At 67.7% G+C, this 13,566-nt stretch overlaps 4 protein-coding genes across 7 annotated transcripts; 3 read left to right on the forward strand and 1 right to left on the reverse strand.

Moving 5' to 3' along the window:
• The first annotated feature begins 1,981 nt into the window (after window positions 1–1,981).
• On the forward strand, window positions 1,982–6,307 carry GPRC5C (G protein-coupled receptor class C group 5 member C). 3 transcript variants are annotated; one of them, XM_039562118.1, is made up of 5 exons: window positions 1,982–2,066; window positions 3,353–4,373; window positions 4,956–5,050; window positions 5,255–5,398; window positions 5,561–6,307. In XM_039562118.1, exons 2-5 carry the CDS (start codon window positions 3,362–3,364, stop codon window positions 5,591–5,593), a joined length of 1,284 nt encoding a protein of 427 aa, XP_039418052.1. In that variant the 5' UTR covers window positions 1,982–2,066; window positions 3,353–3,361; the 3' UTR covers window positions 5,594–6,307. The 3 variants fall into 3 exon arrangements, with proteins under 3 accessions (XP_039418052.1, XP_039418051.1, XP_039418050.1); XM_039562117.1 differs by having other exon boundaries at window positions 1,988–2,047; XM_039562116.1 differs by lacking the exon at window positions 1,982–2,066 and adding an exon at window positions 2,521–3,202.
• Window positions 6,308–7,780: 1,473 nt separating this feature from the next.
• Window positions 7,781–10,018, reverse strand: CCDC137 (coiled-coil domain containing 137). 2 transcript variants are annotated; one of them, XM_039562124.1, is made up of 6 exons: window positions 9,756–10,018; window positions 9,263–9,390; window positions 8,876–9,086; window positions 8,491–8,573; window positions 8,289–8,368; window positions 7,781–8,148 (listed from the first exon to the last, which is right to left on the reverse strand). In XM_039562124.1, the coding sequence occupies exons 1-6, from the start codon at window positions 9,980–9,982 to the stop codon at window positions 7,933–7,935; spliced, it is 945 nt and encodes a 314-aa protein (XP_039418058.1). In that variant the 5' UTR covers window positions 9,983–10,018; the 3' UTR covers window positions 7,781–7,932. The 2 variants fall into 2 exon arrangements, with proteins under 2 accessions (XP_039418058.1, XP_039418057.1); XM_039562123.1 differs by having other exon boundaries at window positions 7,781–8,169; window positions 9,756–10,001.
• OXLD1 (oxidoreductase like domain containing 1) lies at window positions 9,981–11,786 on the forward strand. The gene is made up of 3 exons (XM_039562585.1): window positions 9,981–10,032; window positions 10,113–10,196; window positions 10,663–11,786. Exons 1-3 carry the CDS (start codon window positions 9,981–9,983, stop codon window positions 10,998–11,000), a joined length of 474 nt encoding a protein of 157 aa, XP_039418519.1. The 3' UTR covers window positions 11,001–11,786.
• A 329-nt stretch (window positions 11,787–12,115) lies between these two features.
• On the forward strand, window positions 12,116–13,365 carry PDE6G (phosphodiesterase 6G). The gene is made up of 4 exons (XM_039562126.1): window positions 12,116–12,221; window positions 12,753–12,974; window positions 13,057–13,097; window positions 13,183–13,365. The coding sequence occupies exons 2-4, from the start codon at window positions 12,829–12,831 to the stop codon at window positions 13,257–13,259; spliced, it is 264 nt and encodes an 87-aa protein (XP_039418060.1). The 5' UTR covers window positions 12,116–12,221; window positions 12,753–12,828; the 3' UTR covers window positions 13,260–13,365.
• Window positions 13,366–13,566: the final 201 nt, after the last annotated feature.

The following is a 13,566-nucleotide window of genomic DNA, read 5'->3' on the forward strand; positions in this document are numbered from 1 at the left end:
TGCTGATGTTTTCGGATAGAGCCTGGCCAGGGTCCAGGTCCCGGTGCTGAGCCTCATCCCAGCCCCTCAGTGTGGCCTCTATGCTGGAAGGACCAGTTCTGCCCAGTTCCACCACTGGGATCGCGGTTCCAAGCCCACCCAGAGCACCGGGAACTGCGATCGGGCTCTGCCCGTGCAGGACGGTCAGGGTCGGGGATCCACCGCCCCGAGAGGAAACCGAGGGCAGCGCATGGTGGGCATCACCCCCCAGTGACCCCACAGCCTCTTGGGGTCTTTCTGTAGGACCTATAAAAACCGCCGGAGCAAGCAGTGGGGGCTGGAAACCTGGGCAGGGTCCCTGCGGGAGGGGGGAGCAGAAGACGCCCACAATGGGTGGAACGTGAGGGTCTCCATGGGAAGGGGGCTGAAACCGCCGGCCGTGGGGAATGTGGGGGTTCCCAGGGGAAGGGGATGAGGAGCTCACCCGCCAAGGAGGGGGACGCAAAGGCAAACGCTGCGCGGCCACGGGGCAGCCTCGGCGGGACGGACGCCTGCCGGTGGCCCCACGGGGGGTCACGGGGGTCTCGTGCTGAGTCAGCAGCCGGGAAACCCTCCGGCGGAAGGAAGCAGCCGGCGGAGAGGCCGGGCTGCGGTGTGGGGGCGGCAGGACAAGCGGCCTCCGCTCCCGGCACCGCTTATCCAAGGCTGAGCCTTTCCCGGAGCCTGCGCTCCAAACCCCTGGGGAAACTGAGGCACGAGGGCCGCTGCAGAGCCCCTCGCCTGCACTGCCCTGCCCCGTGCGAGGGCAGGGATGATCCAATCCCGAACACCATCCCAAAGCCAAATGATCTTTAGCAAGAGGGCGGGAGGGTGGCAGTGGCGCAGCTCTGAGCTGGACACACCGTCCCGTCCCCGTGGGCTCTGGCGGGTGCCGGTCCTTGTGCCACGGGTGCCGCCGGTTCCGGTGGGAGCCGGTCCTTCCACCGGCGGCTCTGCTGCCCTTTCTCCCCGGATTGTTTTCATCCCGGCCTGGATTGGGGCAGGCCCCGCCGGAGGCACGTTGAACTTTCCTCTGCATCCTTCACCCTCTTGCTTCACCCTCCCGAAATAGCAGTGCCCGCCTGGAAACCTCTCCCAGGGCTGGCGGGGCCCCCGGGCTGCCCCAACTCTCCCAGGGCTTTTCCCCATCCCCAGGGATGAATGGGGTGATTGTGGGGTGCCCATCCCAACGCCAGGGTCGCAGCCACCCCCGTTGGGACAGGGACCACTGAGCCGTGTCAGTGCCCTGTGCTGGGGCTGCCCTGGCCTTCAGCCCTCTGCCGAAAGGGCTTTTCTGGGGCTTTTCTGGGGTTTTCTGGGTCCTGCTGCCCTGCCAAGGGCTCCGGCTTTATCCATCAGCTGACATTCCTCCGGGAGGCCCCTCCAGGCCGGTGTATCCTTACACGGTGGGGCCGCCTGTGGAGCCCCACTCCCGGCCCCCCGAGCCCACCAGAGGTGGAAGATCCCGCGACGCAGCTCCCACTGCTCCATCCCTTGTCCCCTGAGGGTCTTTCCTGATGTGCAGCACTCAGCAGGGCCAGGCTGAGACCCCCAGACTCATCACAGTGATGGCCAGGTGGGCTCCCCCCTGCTTAACCCCCTAGTGCAGGGTCTGCTCCCCTCAGCCCCGTCCATGCCCCGGGGCAGCCCCCCCGCTCCGTCCCTTGTCCCCGGAGAGTCTTTCCCGGGGAGCAGCGCTCGGCAGAGCCAGGCTGAAGCCCCCCCAGACTCATCACATTGGTGGCTGAGACCCCCCAGACTCATCACACTGATGGCCAGGTGGGCTCGCCCCTGCTCCGCCCCCCACCAGCCCCCTCCGTGCCCCGGTGCGGGACCCCCGCCGGTGCGGGACCGCGGTGCCCCCGCCCGGTGCGGCGGGGCAGGTCCCGGCCGGCCCCGATCGCGCTCTCGGGGCTGAGCCGCACCTCGGGGAGGGGCCGGGACGGGCAGGCGCACGGTGCGGCGGCACCGGGGCTGGCTCGGCTCGGCACGGGGGGAGCGGAGCGCCGGGCACCGGGGGCTGCGGCCGGTGAGCGGGGCTGCGGCCGGTGAGCGGGGCTGGGTGGCGGAGGGGCGAACCCTGCGGGACTGGGGGACACCGGCAACGCCGACAGGAAGAGACCGGGACCAGGACCGAGAGCCGTCCGCCCCCGCAGCTCCTCCGGCCGGAGGGTTGGGGGCGGCTCCGGCGGAGTTTCGGGGCCAGGACCTGGCGGGAGCGCCGGGAAGCACCGGAACGGTGCGGGATGGGGGTGCGGGAGGAGCGGGCGGGGGGAACCGGCGGGAGGGGCAGGGGGAGCGGGACAGGAGTGCGGCGGGACCGGGCCGGGGGAGCGGATAAGCCAACGGGCGGTGCGAGGGAGCGGGCGGGGGGTGCAGGAGGAGCAGGGCTGGGGACGCGGGTGCAGCGGCCGGGGGCGCGGGGGAAACCGGGCGGAGCGTGCGGAGGTACCGGGCTGGAGGTGGGGGGGAAACCGGGCTGGGGGACGCGGTGGGAACCGGAGGCGGTGGAGCTGCTGGAACCCGCGGGCACGGGGACTCCGTCCCAGCGTGGTGCTGGGGGTCCGGGTCCCCATCCCGGGGCCGGGGGGTGCCCGGTTCGGGGTGCCCCTCGGGGGACCGGGGTTCCCGGCCCCGGCATCTCCTCTTCCTCCCCCAGCAGTGAGGCTGCAGCTTCCTCGCTGCCTCCTCTTCCCCGTGCCCACCATGGGTGGCAGGAATGGGGTGGCAGCGGTGGGGACAGGGACTAGGACCCCCGTGCCATGCCATGCTGTGCCGTGCTGTGCCGTGCCAGGCTGCGGCTGCCTACGTGCCAGCGAGCTGGACACGCGACCTGCACTGGGCCGGTGCCCAGAACCAGCGGAGGGAAGTGGGATGGGAGAAGTGGAAAGAGGAACGTGGTAGCACACAGGGACAAGGGAAGGGGACAGCCCTGTCCCCCAGCATCACCTCTGCCATCTGGTCTGAGCCCACATTTGATGTTCCTGGGAAGCCGGCGGGCACGGTGCTGCTCCTGACACTGGAGGAAGGGATCGGGACAGCCCCAGAGAATTCCCATGTTGGGAGGGATCATTTGGGGCACAGAGGGGCTGAGCCCCTCCTCAGCTGCCACCAACCTCCAGCCAAGGATCCGATGGGGACACATGCCTGCCTGGTCCCACCAGGGGCTCCCTGGCCATGCTGGGTGAGCTCAGCTGTGCCAGCAGGGCAGAGCTCCCCAGGACCCCACTGCTCACCCTGGGATGCACAGTGGGGACCATGGGCAGGGATGCTCCGAGCTGGGAGCTGATCCACATCCCCAGTCCCTGTGCCCTGACCCCGCTGTGTCCCGCAGGGTCCCTGGATGCCACGGTGCAGGATGGGCACCACGGCCGTGCTGCTGGCCCTGCTCCCCACGGCCGCCGCGCAGCCCACGCCGCCCTCGGGCTGCGGCCACGACCTCTCCTCCCTCTACTACAACCTCTGTGACCTCTCGGCGGGCTGGGGCATTGGGGTGGAGGCAGTGGCCAGCCTCGGCGTGGTGACCACCTTTGTGCTCACCATCGTCCTGGTGGCCAGCCTGCCCTTCGTGCAGGACCAGCAGAAGAAGAGCCTGGTGGCCACTCAGGTCTTCTTCCTTCTGGGCACCTTCGGGCTCTTCTGCCTGACCTTCGACTTCATCGTGGGGCCGGATTTCTCCACCTGCACCTCCCGCCGCTTCCTCTTCGGCGTCCTCTTTGGCATCTGCTTCTCCTGCCTGCTGGCACACGCCGTGGCCCTCAACTTCCTGGCGCGGCGCAACCGGGCCCCGAGGGGCTGGGTGACGCTGGCAGTGGCCCTGTCCCTCGCCTCGGTTGAGGTCATCATCAACGCCGAGTGGCTCATCATCACGGTGGTGCGGCGCGAGGGTGGCCCCCCGGACCCCTGCCAGCTGGCGGACGCTGACTTCGTCATGGCCCTCATCTACGTCATGGCCCTGCTGGTGGCCGCCTTCAGCACGGCCTGGCCGGCCCTCTGCGGCCACTACGGCCGCTGGCGCAAGCACAGCGCCTTCATCCTGGCCACCACCAGCCTCTCCATGGCCATCTGGCTGGTGTGGACCATCATGTACCTGTATGGGAACCAGCGTGCTGGCCACAAGCCCGGCTGGGATGACCCCACGCTGGCCATCGCGCTGGTCTGCAACGCCAGCACCTTCCTCCTGCTCTACGTCATCCCCGAGGTGACACACGTGACACGGCGCAGCCCCGAGCAGGCCTTTGAGGACGATGGCTACCCCACGCGTGGGGTGGGCTACGAGACCATCCTCAAGGAGCAGAAGTCGCAGAGCATGTTCGTGGAGAACAAGGCCTTCTCCATGGATGAGCCGTCCTTCGGTAGGCACCAGGGCCCACCAGGGACCCTCTCACCCCATGGCAGGGCTGCCAGTGGGCTCTAAGGACCCTCTTGGGGACCCTGAGGGATGTCCCCACCGGGTATGGCAGGGGTGGGTGGGTGACGAGATGTCTGGCAGTGACCTGCCCGGCACTGGCGCCTGCTGCTGTTGTGGCTCCCGAGAACTGGCCGGGCTGGGCGTACCAGTTTGGGCTGAGCCCCACAGCCGCAGGGAGCTCCCTCCCCGGCGTGGGGTGCCCGCGGCTCCTGCCCCTCCGCCCCGGGCCCACGAGCCCCTGCAATAACACGGGGTGGTGACGGTCCCAATGGGCATCGTGGGCGGCCACGCCAGGTGTCTGCGCCCCATGGTGGAGGGAGGGTCCCCTCTGAGCAGCACCTGCACCCGAGAGACCCTACAATAACAAACCATGGCCAGGCAGCTGCGATGCCAACGCTGGGGACAGGAGTGTCCCGCGGGAAAGGCACGGAGCTGCTGAGTCAGCTCGTTAAAGCTGCTAACGAGGTACGGGGAGCCCCAGTGGGGTGGCAGTGGCTCCGTGGTGACTGTCCCCATGTCTTGGCAGCCAAGAAGCCGGTGTCCCCGTACAGTGGCTACAACGGGCAGCTGCTGACCAGCGTGTACCAGCCCACCGAGATGGCTCTGATGCACAAGGGGACGGTGAGTGTGACACCAGGGGTGGCCACATCCTGCCAGGCTTCCGACTGGAGCAACTGGGGTGGGGGACAGGGTGTGGGGCTCCTGTGACCCCTGTGTCCCAATGGCTGCTTTAACGGGGTGGGGACCCTCCGAACCTTCCACCCCCGGGACCCCGTGGGGCTGGGGTGCTCCCGGTGCTGTGACACCCCCGTGTCTGTCCCTCAGAGCGAAGGTCCCTATGACGTGATCCTGCCCCGCGCCTCCACCAGCCCCTTGCCCGGCAGCGCCAGCTCCACGCTCCGAGCCGAGGACGCCTTCACGGCACAGGCCCGGCACTCCAGCATCCCCAGGGACACCCGGAGCTGCCAGGTGGGTGAACGGTGCCTGCGGCGGGGGCAAAGTCCGGCCCTGCCATGGCGACGGCTCTTCCCAGCACCCAGAGCTCCCCCCGGTGGGTCAGGGTACACGTCTCACCTGGTGTGGGTGCCGTGATCCTGCTGCCATCCCAGTGCCACCCCGCTCTGCCCGCAGGTGCAGTCCCCGTACAGCAGGAACCGGTGGTGAAGCCCCCGTGACGCAGCTCCCACAGCGCCGGCACGGCCGCGGCCCCTCCGTCCCGCTCCCGAGGGCTCACCGGGCCTCATCCCACCCTGACATGTGAATCCCACCCATGGGATGCCTGGACACGGTCCCAGAGCCAGCGCTCCCACCTGCCCGTCCCACCTGGCCGTGGCACCCGCAAGCCACCAGCTGTGCCCGGACCCCGCATCCCTGCCTCAAGGACAGGCTCCCGTGAGGACACCCCCAGCTGTCACCTCACTGCCTTTGTGACGCACAGACCCTGTCTCCCCCAGGCCATGGACCCTCCGAAGCTGGGGAGCCAGCGGGACCCGGCCCAGGGCACCCTCAGCACCGAGCCCCTGGCTCTGCACTGACCCCCACCAGCCCTGGGGACCCCGAGCCGAGCTGGCCCCATCCCACCGCAGGGCACAAGGGGACACGAGGCTGTCCCCAGCTCTGCCTCCTTCTGTGCCTCTGTTTCCCCACTGCTGGGGAAGGGGGGCTGCTGGGGGTCCAGGGGATCAGTGCCTTGCTGGGGCTGGGGACCGGCCCCCCACAGCTCCGGCCGCCTTCCCGGTGCCTTCCCCCCTCGGGGCTTCGGGGACCCCTGCAGGGAGTGGGGAGGGAGCTGGGCCCCTCGCCCTCCTCGCTGCTTTCTCTGTCAAATTCCTTTTCCCACTTTTTTTCAGGTCACCCCAATAAAGGTGGTTTTTCCTATGGTGCTGTCACAGCTGGTCTGTGGTGGGAGTCCCAGGTGCTCCCAATGCCACCGGCTGCTCCTACCGGCTCAGCCCCATTCCCTCCTTTAGGGGAGTGACAGGGAGCATGGGGGGGGGCGCTCCGAGCAGGGTCCTCGGCACCCCCTCCCCCCCAGCTGGGGCCGCTGGGCCGGGATCCCGTGGGCAGATGGGCTGCCGGGCAGGAGGTGGCACAGCACGGAGGACGTGCCAAGGTCGTGGTGGTTTTCCCGCCCGGATTGCCTTCCCCTCCGCAGCCATTCCTCCTCCTCCGGGCAGGAAGCCTGCGGCCAGCAGTGCCATGAATTATTCAGGGCTGGAATGGCTCCGTGGGGGCCGCGGGTGACCTGGTCTCCTTGAGCCGGAGCCGGGATGGCGGCGCTGGGGCTGCCGGTGGACACGCGTGCCCTGCGCGTGTCCGCACAAGGGACCCACTGCGGGAGCGTGGCACTCGCCATGTCCCTGCCATGCCCTTGGCTGGCACAAGCCCGCACTCCCGGCTCCGGGGACACGGCCGCGGGAGCCGGGTGTTTGCAGCAGGATGTGGCCGTGCCCCCCGGGCCGTGCTGCGTCAGCCGTGTTTACCTCTCACCTGTGTTTACCTGGTGCCGGGTGGCAGCGAGGGCATCGCCCAGCAGCACCAGGCACTCGGTGTCCCCAGGGCCGCTGTCACCACAGCGCGCCCTCCCACCGGCTGCTGGCAGCGCATGGCACAGAGCGTGACCCCCCCCAGGCACCTCCACCTTCCCGGGGACACGGCGGTCGCACCCTGGGGACGGAAAACAAGGCGCAAAGCCTGTCCCGCTCAGGCCTGGCGGGGGACAGCGGAGCGGCTCAGCCGCCGTGCCCGGCCCCTCCGGAAACGCGGATCCCCCGGCCCGCCAGCGCCGGCCGCAGCGCGGGGCGGCCCCGCTCCAACAGGGAACGCTTTGTGCCGGCGCGGGGCCGCGAACAGCGGGGCCTTTGTCCGGCCAGGTGAGGCGGACACGGCTGCGCCGCGCCGGGAGCAGCCCCGGAGCCTCCCCGGAGCCGGGGGCTGCCCGGGGGGGGCGCAGGGCGGTGGCACCGGGGGGGACGTGGCAGCACACCCGGCACCGGGGTCACCGTCACCGGGGCCAGGCGGGGACACGGGCAGTGATGCCAAGGGCAGGGCTGCGTGTGGCTGCAGCCCTGGGGCTCAAGCAGCGTCACCAATAGTGACAACAAAGGCAAGTGACACTGTGCAGGTGGGTCCTGTGGGACGCTCCGTGTCCCCAGCACTGCCTCACTTTCCTCCCACCAGGCACTGAGCTGGCCAGGCACCGGGGTCTCCTCACGGCTGAGGAATGAGGGTCCTGCCCCCACCAGAGCCCGTGGGGACAGCGACATGCCTGGGACTGCCATCTGCCAGCACAGCAGCATCCCTAAGGAATCCCTAAGGAACCGGGAGCCCAAACACGCTCACACCACTGGCTCCCACTGGCACTTTTTACTCCAAGCAGGTCCGTGGCACCGCAGGGACCCCACTGCAGCGCTGAGCCGTGGAGTGTGGGGCTGCAGGAAGCCCCAGGGCTCAGCAGTGACACAAGAGCATCAGGGCAATGTCCCCCTCGAGTCCCAGGGCCCTCAGCGTGGGACACCGTGCCCCCCCTGGGCGTGCTCCCGCTCCAGCTGTTTGCGCCTCTGGATGTCCCTGTAGGCCCGGATGACGCGCGCCCGCTCCTCCTCCAGGATGCGCCGGCGAGCCATCGACATCACCGGGGACACGGGGGACGCAGGGGATGCGAGGGACGCCTGGCTCTGGCCCAGGCGAGCTGTCAGGAGGAGCTGCTTCCGTCCAGCCTGCGCGCAGAGACGGGGTAGCTGAGAGATGAAGGATGAGACACCAGGACCGCGCTCTGAGGAGCTGTCACCAGCTCACTGAGGCCACCGCTGCCCTCCCAGGTACCCAAGGGGTGGGTAGCATTGTCCCCAGAGCTCACCTGCTTGGCAGGACCCTGTCCCCTGGGCTGTGAGGTGATGGTGGGTGGCTGTGTCACCACTTCGCCAAATGGCACCTTGTCTGTGGGTGAAGCCAGAGCCAGGGTCAGCGGGAGCCCCTTGGGAGGCACCACTCCAGCTCCCCCACCCCTCCATGTGCTGCCCCCGGGGCTGGGGGTCACTTCAGCGCTGCTCCATGCCCACCTTGGAACAGGCTCTTCTCCAGCATGGCCTCCTTCTTCTCCTCCTTCTTCTTCCGAGCTTTTTCCAGCTTCTTTTTCTGAAACCTGAAGAGCCACGTTATGGCTGGGGCTCAGGGATGGATGGGGAACAAGGAGTGAGTCCCTACCCCACGGGAGCCCCCAGATCCCACAGCTTTTCCTCCAGGAGGGTGAAGCAGGCCTGTGGCTCTGTTCCCAGACATCCATGGATGGGATCCATGGGGATGGCCCCACGGAAAAGGGTCCCACAGCCCCCCCACCTGCACCTCCAGCCGCTGCCAACGCCAAACCTGCCCTGCAGAACTGGGCAAGGGGACAGGCCACAGGTGTGGGCTGGCCCCATCCAGCTCATAAAGCTTTCCTCTCACTGTTTTTTCCTCCTGGACTTCTCTGGAGCCATCGCCTCCTTCTCAGGCTCCCGCTGGAGCTGGTTCTCCGCGAGGAAGAGGACGCGCTGCACCTCCTGCTCCATGCGGCAGATGTAGGAACGCTCCGACTCCCCCTTGCCCCTCCGGAACCTGGGCGTGGGGATGTCCCCCGGGGCCTTGGGGCCCTTGGAATTCTGCTGCTGCTTCTTCTCTAGGAGAGACGGGTGACATTTCTGCAGCGGTGACACCCTGGGCGTCCCTCCGGCTGGCAGAGCACGGGTGGGACATCACTGGAGAGAGGACGATGTCGTGTGGCAGGATCCAGCCATGCCATGGGCTCCTGGGCCAGGCCCTTGGCCACCTGCTCAGGCCACCTCTGTGTCCCACCTGCCGCCCGCCTCTTCCCGGGATCTGGGCGCTTCATGGCCTCGCGGCTCCGCATGAGCTCCCGCAGGCGGAACGGGATCTCCTGCTCGTCGGGGTGTTTGGGCTTCATGTTGTCCTTCTTCTCCTTCCTGGGGAAATGAGCACAGCGAGAGCACTCCAGGGAAGCGCCAGGACCTGGAGCCAGGGATGCCTGGAGCCAGGCACTGGGACACCGGGACTCAGACACGACGGGACACCGGGATCCGGCACTGAAGGATGCTGGGATTTGGGCACGGGGGGGAAACTGAAACTCAGACATGGCTGGGCACCGGGACCGAGGCATGGGGAGCCATCAGGGTCAGCATGGGGAGACACCGGGACCCGGGCACGGGTGGAGATCAGGACGCAGCCGCCGAGAACGGGACCCCGCCAGAGCCCACCCGCGCCCCGAGACCCCGCGTGGGTCCAGGTGCCAAACCGGGAGCGATCCCGATTGGATCCCGCGGGCACTGACCTGCTGCGCAGAGGGACGGCCGGTCCGCGCTCCGATCTCGGTCCCGCTTTCTGTCCCGGCCCCGCTTTCTGTCCCTGTCCTGGTCCCGGTCCCGGTCCTCGGCCCTGTTTCTGTCCCTGTCCAGATCTCTGCCCCTGTTTCGGTCCCGATCCCGGTTTCTGTCGCGGTCCCCGGGCCTGTTTCTGTCCCTGTCCCTGCCCCCGTCCCGGTCCCGGTCCCGGGGCCATGGTTCCGCCACTCCTCACGTGGCCGTTCCGCAGCCACTTCCGGATTGCAGGCCCGCCCCCTGCTCCTTATTGGTCCCTCCTGCCCCGCAACTCCCGCCTTCCTCACTCTGCCGGGCTGCTATTGGCCGAGAGAGCTGTCACTCGGGGCGGGGCCGGGGCGCTGCGGCCGGATGCTGCTGCGGGGGGCGCGGGGGCTGGCGGGGCGCGCCGGGGGGTGAGCGGGGTCAGCGGGGACACGGGGGGACACGGGGGGACACCGGCGGGGACACGGGGTGCTGGGGACGGCGGGGATACGGGGGAGCCCGCGGGAGGGGCGGAGAGGTGCTGGGCGTGAGATGTGAGCGAGGCCGGGGGGACAAGGGAGTACCGGGGGTCATGGGGGGGCTTGGGGATGTGGGGGAGAGGAAGGTACAGGGAGGGGACGGGGATTGAGGGGAGTTGGGGGAGACAAGGGTGCGTTGGGGATGGGGGTTGAGGGGGGTACAAGGGGGTGTAGGGCATGGGGTGGGGGCAGGAGTTGGGGGTGCTGGAAGGGGACGTGGGGGTGCTGGAGAGGGGGTGACAGTGGTGGGAGTGGGGGTACACTGGGAGCAGGGGGTTCCTGTGGCTGAGCTGGGGGTGCAGCAGTCCCCCCGGGCCCCCCAGACTGGCATCAGCGCGGGGGTCTTGGTTCCCTGCAGCCCCCAAACAGCCCCAGAGGGGCGACCCCGCGCCCCCACCCCGCCACCAGCTGCGGCTCCGGGAGCGCTCGGACACTCCGGGGAGTGACCGTGGGCCAGACACCCCCGATGGCGACAGGGGGGACCCTCCTGCAGCCCCCCCGCTGCCCCCCCCGCCCACCCACTGCTGCGGGACCGGCTGCCCCAACTGCGTCTGGGTGGGATACGTGGAGGAGCTGCTGGAGCGGCACCGGGACGGTGGAGCCCAGGCCTTGGCAGCCGTGGAGCAGCACGTGGAGGACGAGAACATCAAAATGATCCTCAGGATGGAGATCAGGCTGCGCTCCAGGAAGGACTGAGCCTCCCCCGGGCCCCCCAGACTGGTGGGGGACACCCCTGGGGTGGCAGGATCCGGACTTGGGTTATTTATAGTGTTTATTGTGTGCTGAGCACGGGATCCCAGGGGTGTCATGCGAGGTCGGGTCACCTCCTGCTCGGAGGGAGCTGCCCTTGGGGACAGGCAGTGGCTCAGGCCCGTCCTGAGCCCCGGATTTCCCGGGAGCTGGATGCTGTGCCCTCCCCAGCGTGGCAAATCCCTGCCAAGGGCAGGCTGGGGTGGCCCCCCATGCCCAGCCCTCCTCCTCCTGTGCTCCCAGCTGGAATTTAAGCACCTTGAGGGGATTTTCAGCACCTTGGCCGTGCCCTGGTGGTGAGGAGGGCTCGGGGGGACAGCGTGTGGCCCCGAGCACGTGGGAAGCAGCAGCCTCCTGTCCAGGACACTGTCCCTGTCCCTGGTGTCACATCCTGCCTGGCTGCTCTCCAAGGCACCTTTTCTTCCTCACTTCCTTCTGCCTCCACCTTAAACTTGTCCCAAAACCCCCCCTCCATCCTGGGGGACTCACAGCCAGTGAGACCCACACAGACCCCCCCACATCATCCTGGGACAAGGTCCCCAAGAAGCCACCAAGCCCTTGAGTGTCACTCACTAATGAACCCCAATTAACAGCCAGGCTCTGCTCTCTGCCAGGGAAGTAGGTGGTTCTCCATGGACAACACTCCTGGATCCCTTTAATCCTATTTGTTGGAGCCCAACTAATTGCAATTAGTGGCAGGGGCTGAAGTTCAATTAAAGTGTGCCGAGATTATTCCATTTTTAATTGCTTTACTGCTGGATTAGGGAAGCTTTGGAGTGACTCCGGCCATGGGCAGGGGCTGCCAGGCCCTCTCCAGCCACAGCCAGGACCCCCACCCAGAATGGAGACTGGAATTGGGGTCCCATCGCTCCCTCTGGGATCAGGGGACACTGGGGGAATCTCTTTGGGAATGGGGATCCCCCAGGAGAGGAGGGAGGATTCCCCTCACGTGGGATCCATTGTCCACCTGGCACAGTCAGGACTAATCCTGACGCCTCGTCCCCACCCAGAGCAGGGGAAGGACACCAGATTACCCCCTGGGGAAGAAGGGAGGTCAATAATCCTATTACCCCCGGGCAGGATAAAACTCCCTCCCCGAAAAGCGCCCCAGAGCTGCGGGACGGAGGGAAGCGGACGGAGGGAGCAGCTCTGGAACCGCGGGACTGTGTGAGTCAGGGCTCTCCAGGCTGGGATGGGACACGGGGTTGCTTTGTTGCTCTTTCCTGCATCCAGGAGCAGCTCCCTGGGTTGGATCCTTCTTCCCAGGCCCATGCCCAGCTCTGCAGCGGGGCCAAATCCCTCACACCACTGCCAGAGCTGGGCTTGTGCTGCAGAATTCCCGCTCCCGGTGCCACGGGCTGTCCTCTGCTCCCCCAGCCCAGCCCGGGGTGCCCACCACCCCACACCTGCCCATCCCAGTACAGCCCCCAGGGCAAGCCATGGGGGGTCCTGGCAGTGCCCTGAGGGGTCCCCAGGTGTCACATCCACACTGGGACGTGGGATGATGGGGGACAGGGGATGAAGGAGCAGTAGCAGCTCTGGGGCCGCGAAGGATGTCCTTCCCTGCCTTTGGGGATTAATGGCTGAGCTGGCCTGAGTCAGCGTTGTGGGGAGGGGGCTGCACAAAGCCGATCAGGGACTGGGTGGGAACGGGGCCACAGGGGGGAGGCGAAGCTGGTGTCCCCCATTTCCCTCCAGCGGGTGTGAGGAGCCGCAGGGAACGCCGTGAGCCGCAGGGAACGCCGTGAGCCGGGGCTGCCGGCCCCCCACCACCATGAGCCTGGAGCCCCCCAAGCTGGAGGTCAAATCAGCCACGAGGGTGACCGGGGGTCCCGCCACCCCTCGCAAGGGACCCCCCAAGTTCAAGCAGAGGCAGACGAGGCAGTTCAAGAGCAAACCCCCCAAAAAGGGGGTGCAGGGGTGAGTGGGGAAGGGCCCTGGGATGGGGGAGGGTGGGGGGTCTTCCTGGGGGTCAGGCCAGACATCCCCTCTTTCCTTGCAGGTTCGGTGACGACATCCCAGGCATGGAGGGGTTGGGAACAGGTATGGGAATCCCACCCACCTTGGCAGTGTGGGGTAAGGGGCTGGGGGGTCACGCTGCCACAATCTCTGTCCTCTCTCTCCTCAGACATCACCGTCATCTGTCCCTGGGAAGCCTTCAGCCACCTGGAGCTGCACGAGCTGGCTCAGTACGGAATCATTTAGGATTTGGGCAGGCTTACTGTGTAGTGCTGTGTAGGTCGAGGCCCCCCTGCCCATGCTGGGGGGCTCAGCTTAGAAAAATGCTCATTAAACCCAAACGAGTGCAGGAGTCGGTGTTGTGGGTTGAGGGGGGAGGGAAAGCCGCTCCCCATGGCCTGCACTGGGGTGGGCAGGAGGCGGATGGGTTCAGGATTGTGACAAGGTTTATTTGGGGCTGGACCAGCACCCCAGATGTCCCCAAATCCCCACCCCTCACTCCCACGATGTCCCTGCACACCCTCAGCAGCTGCACCGGTGGCGATGGTGACAC

The sequence above is a fragment of the Corvus cornix genome, chromosome 18 (genome assembly GCF_000738735.6).
Source record: "Corvus cornix cornix isolate S_Up_H32 chromosome 18, ASM73873v5, whole genome shotgun sequence".
Taxonomy (NCBI): Eukaryota; Metazoa; Chordata; class Aves; order Passeriformes; family Corvidae; genus Corvus; species Corvus cornix.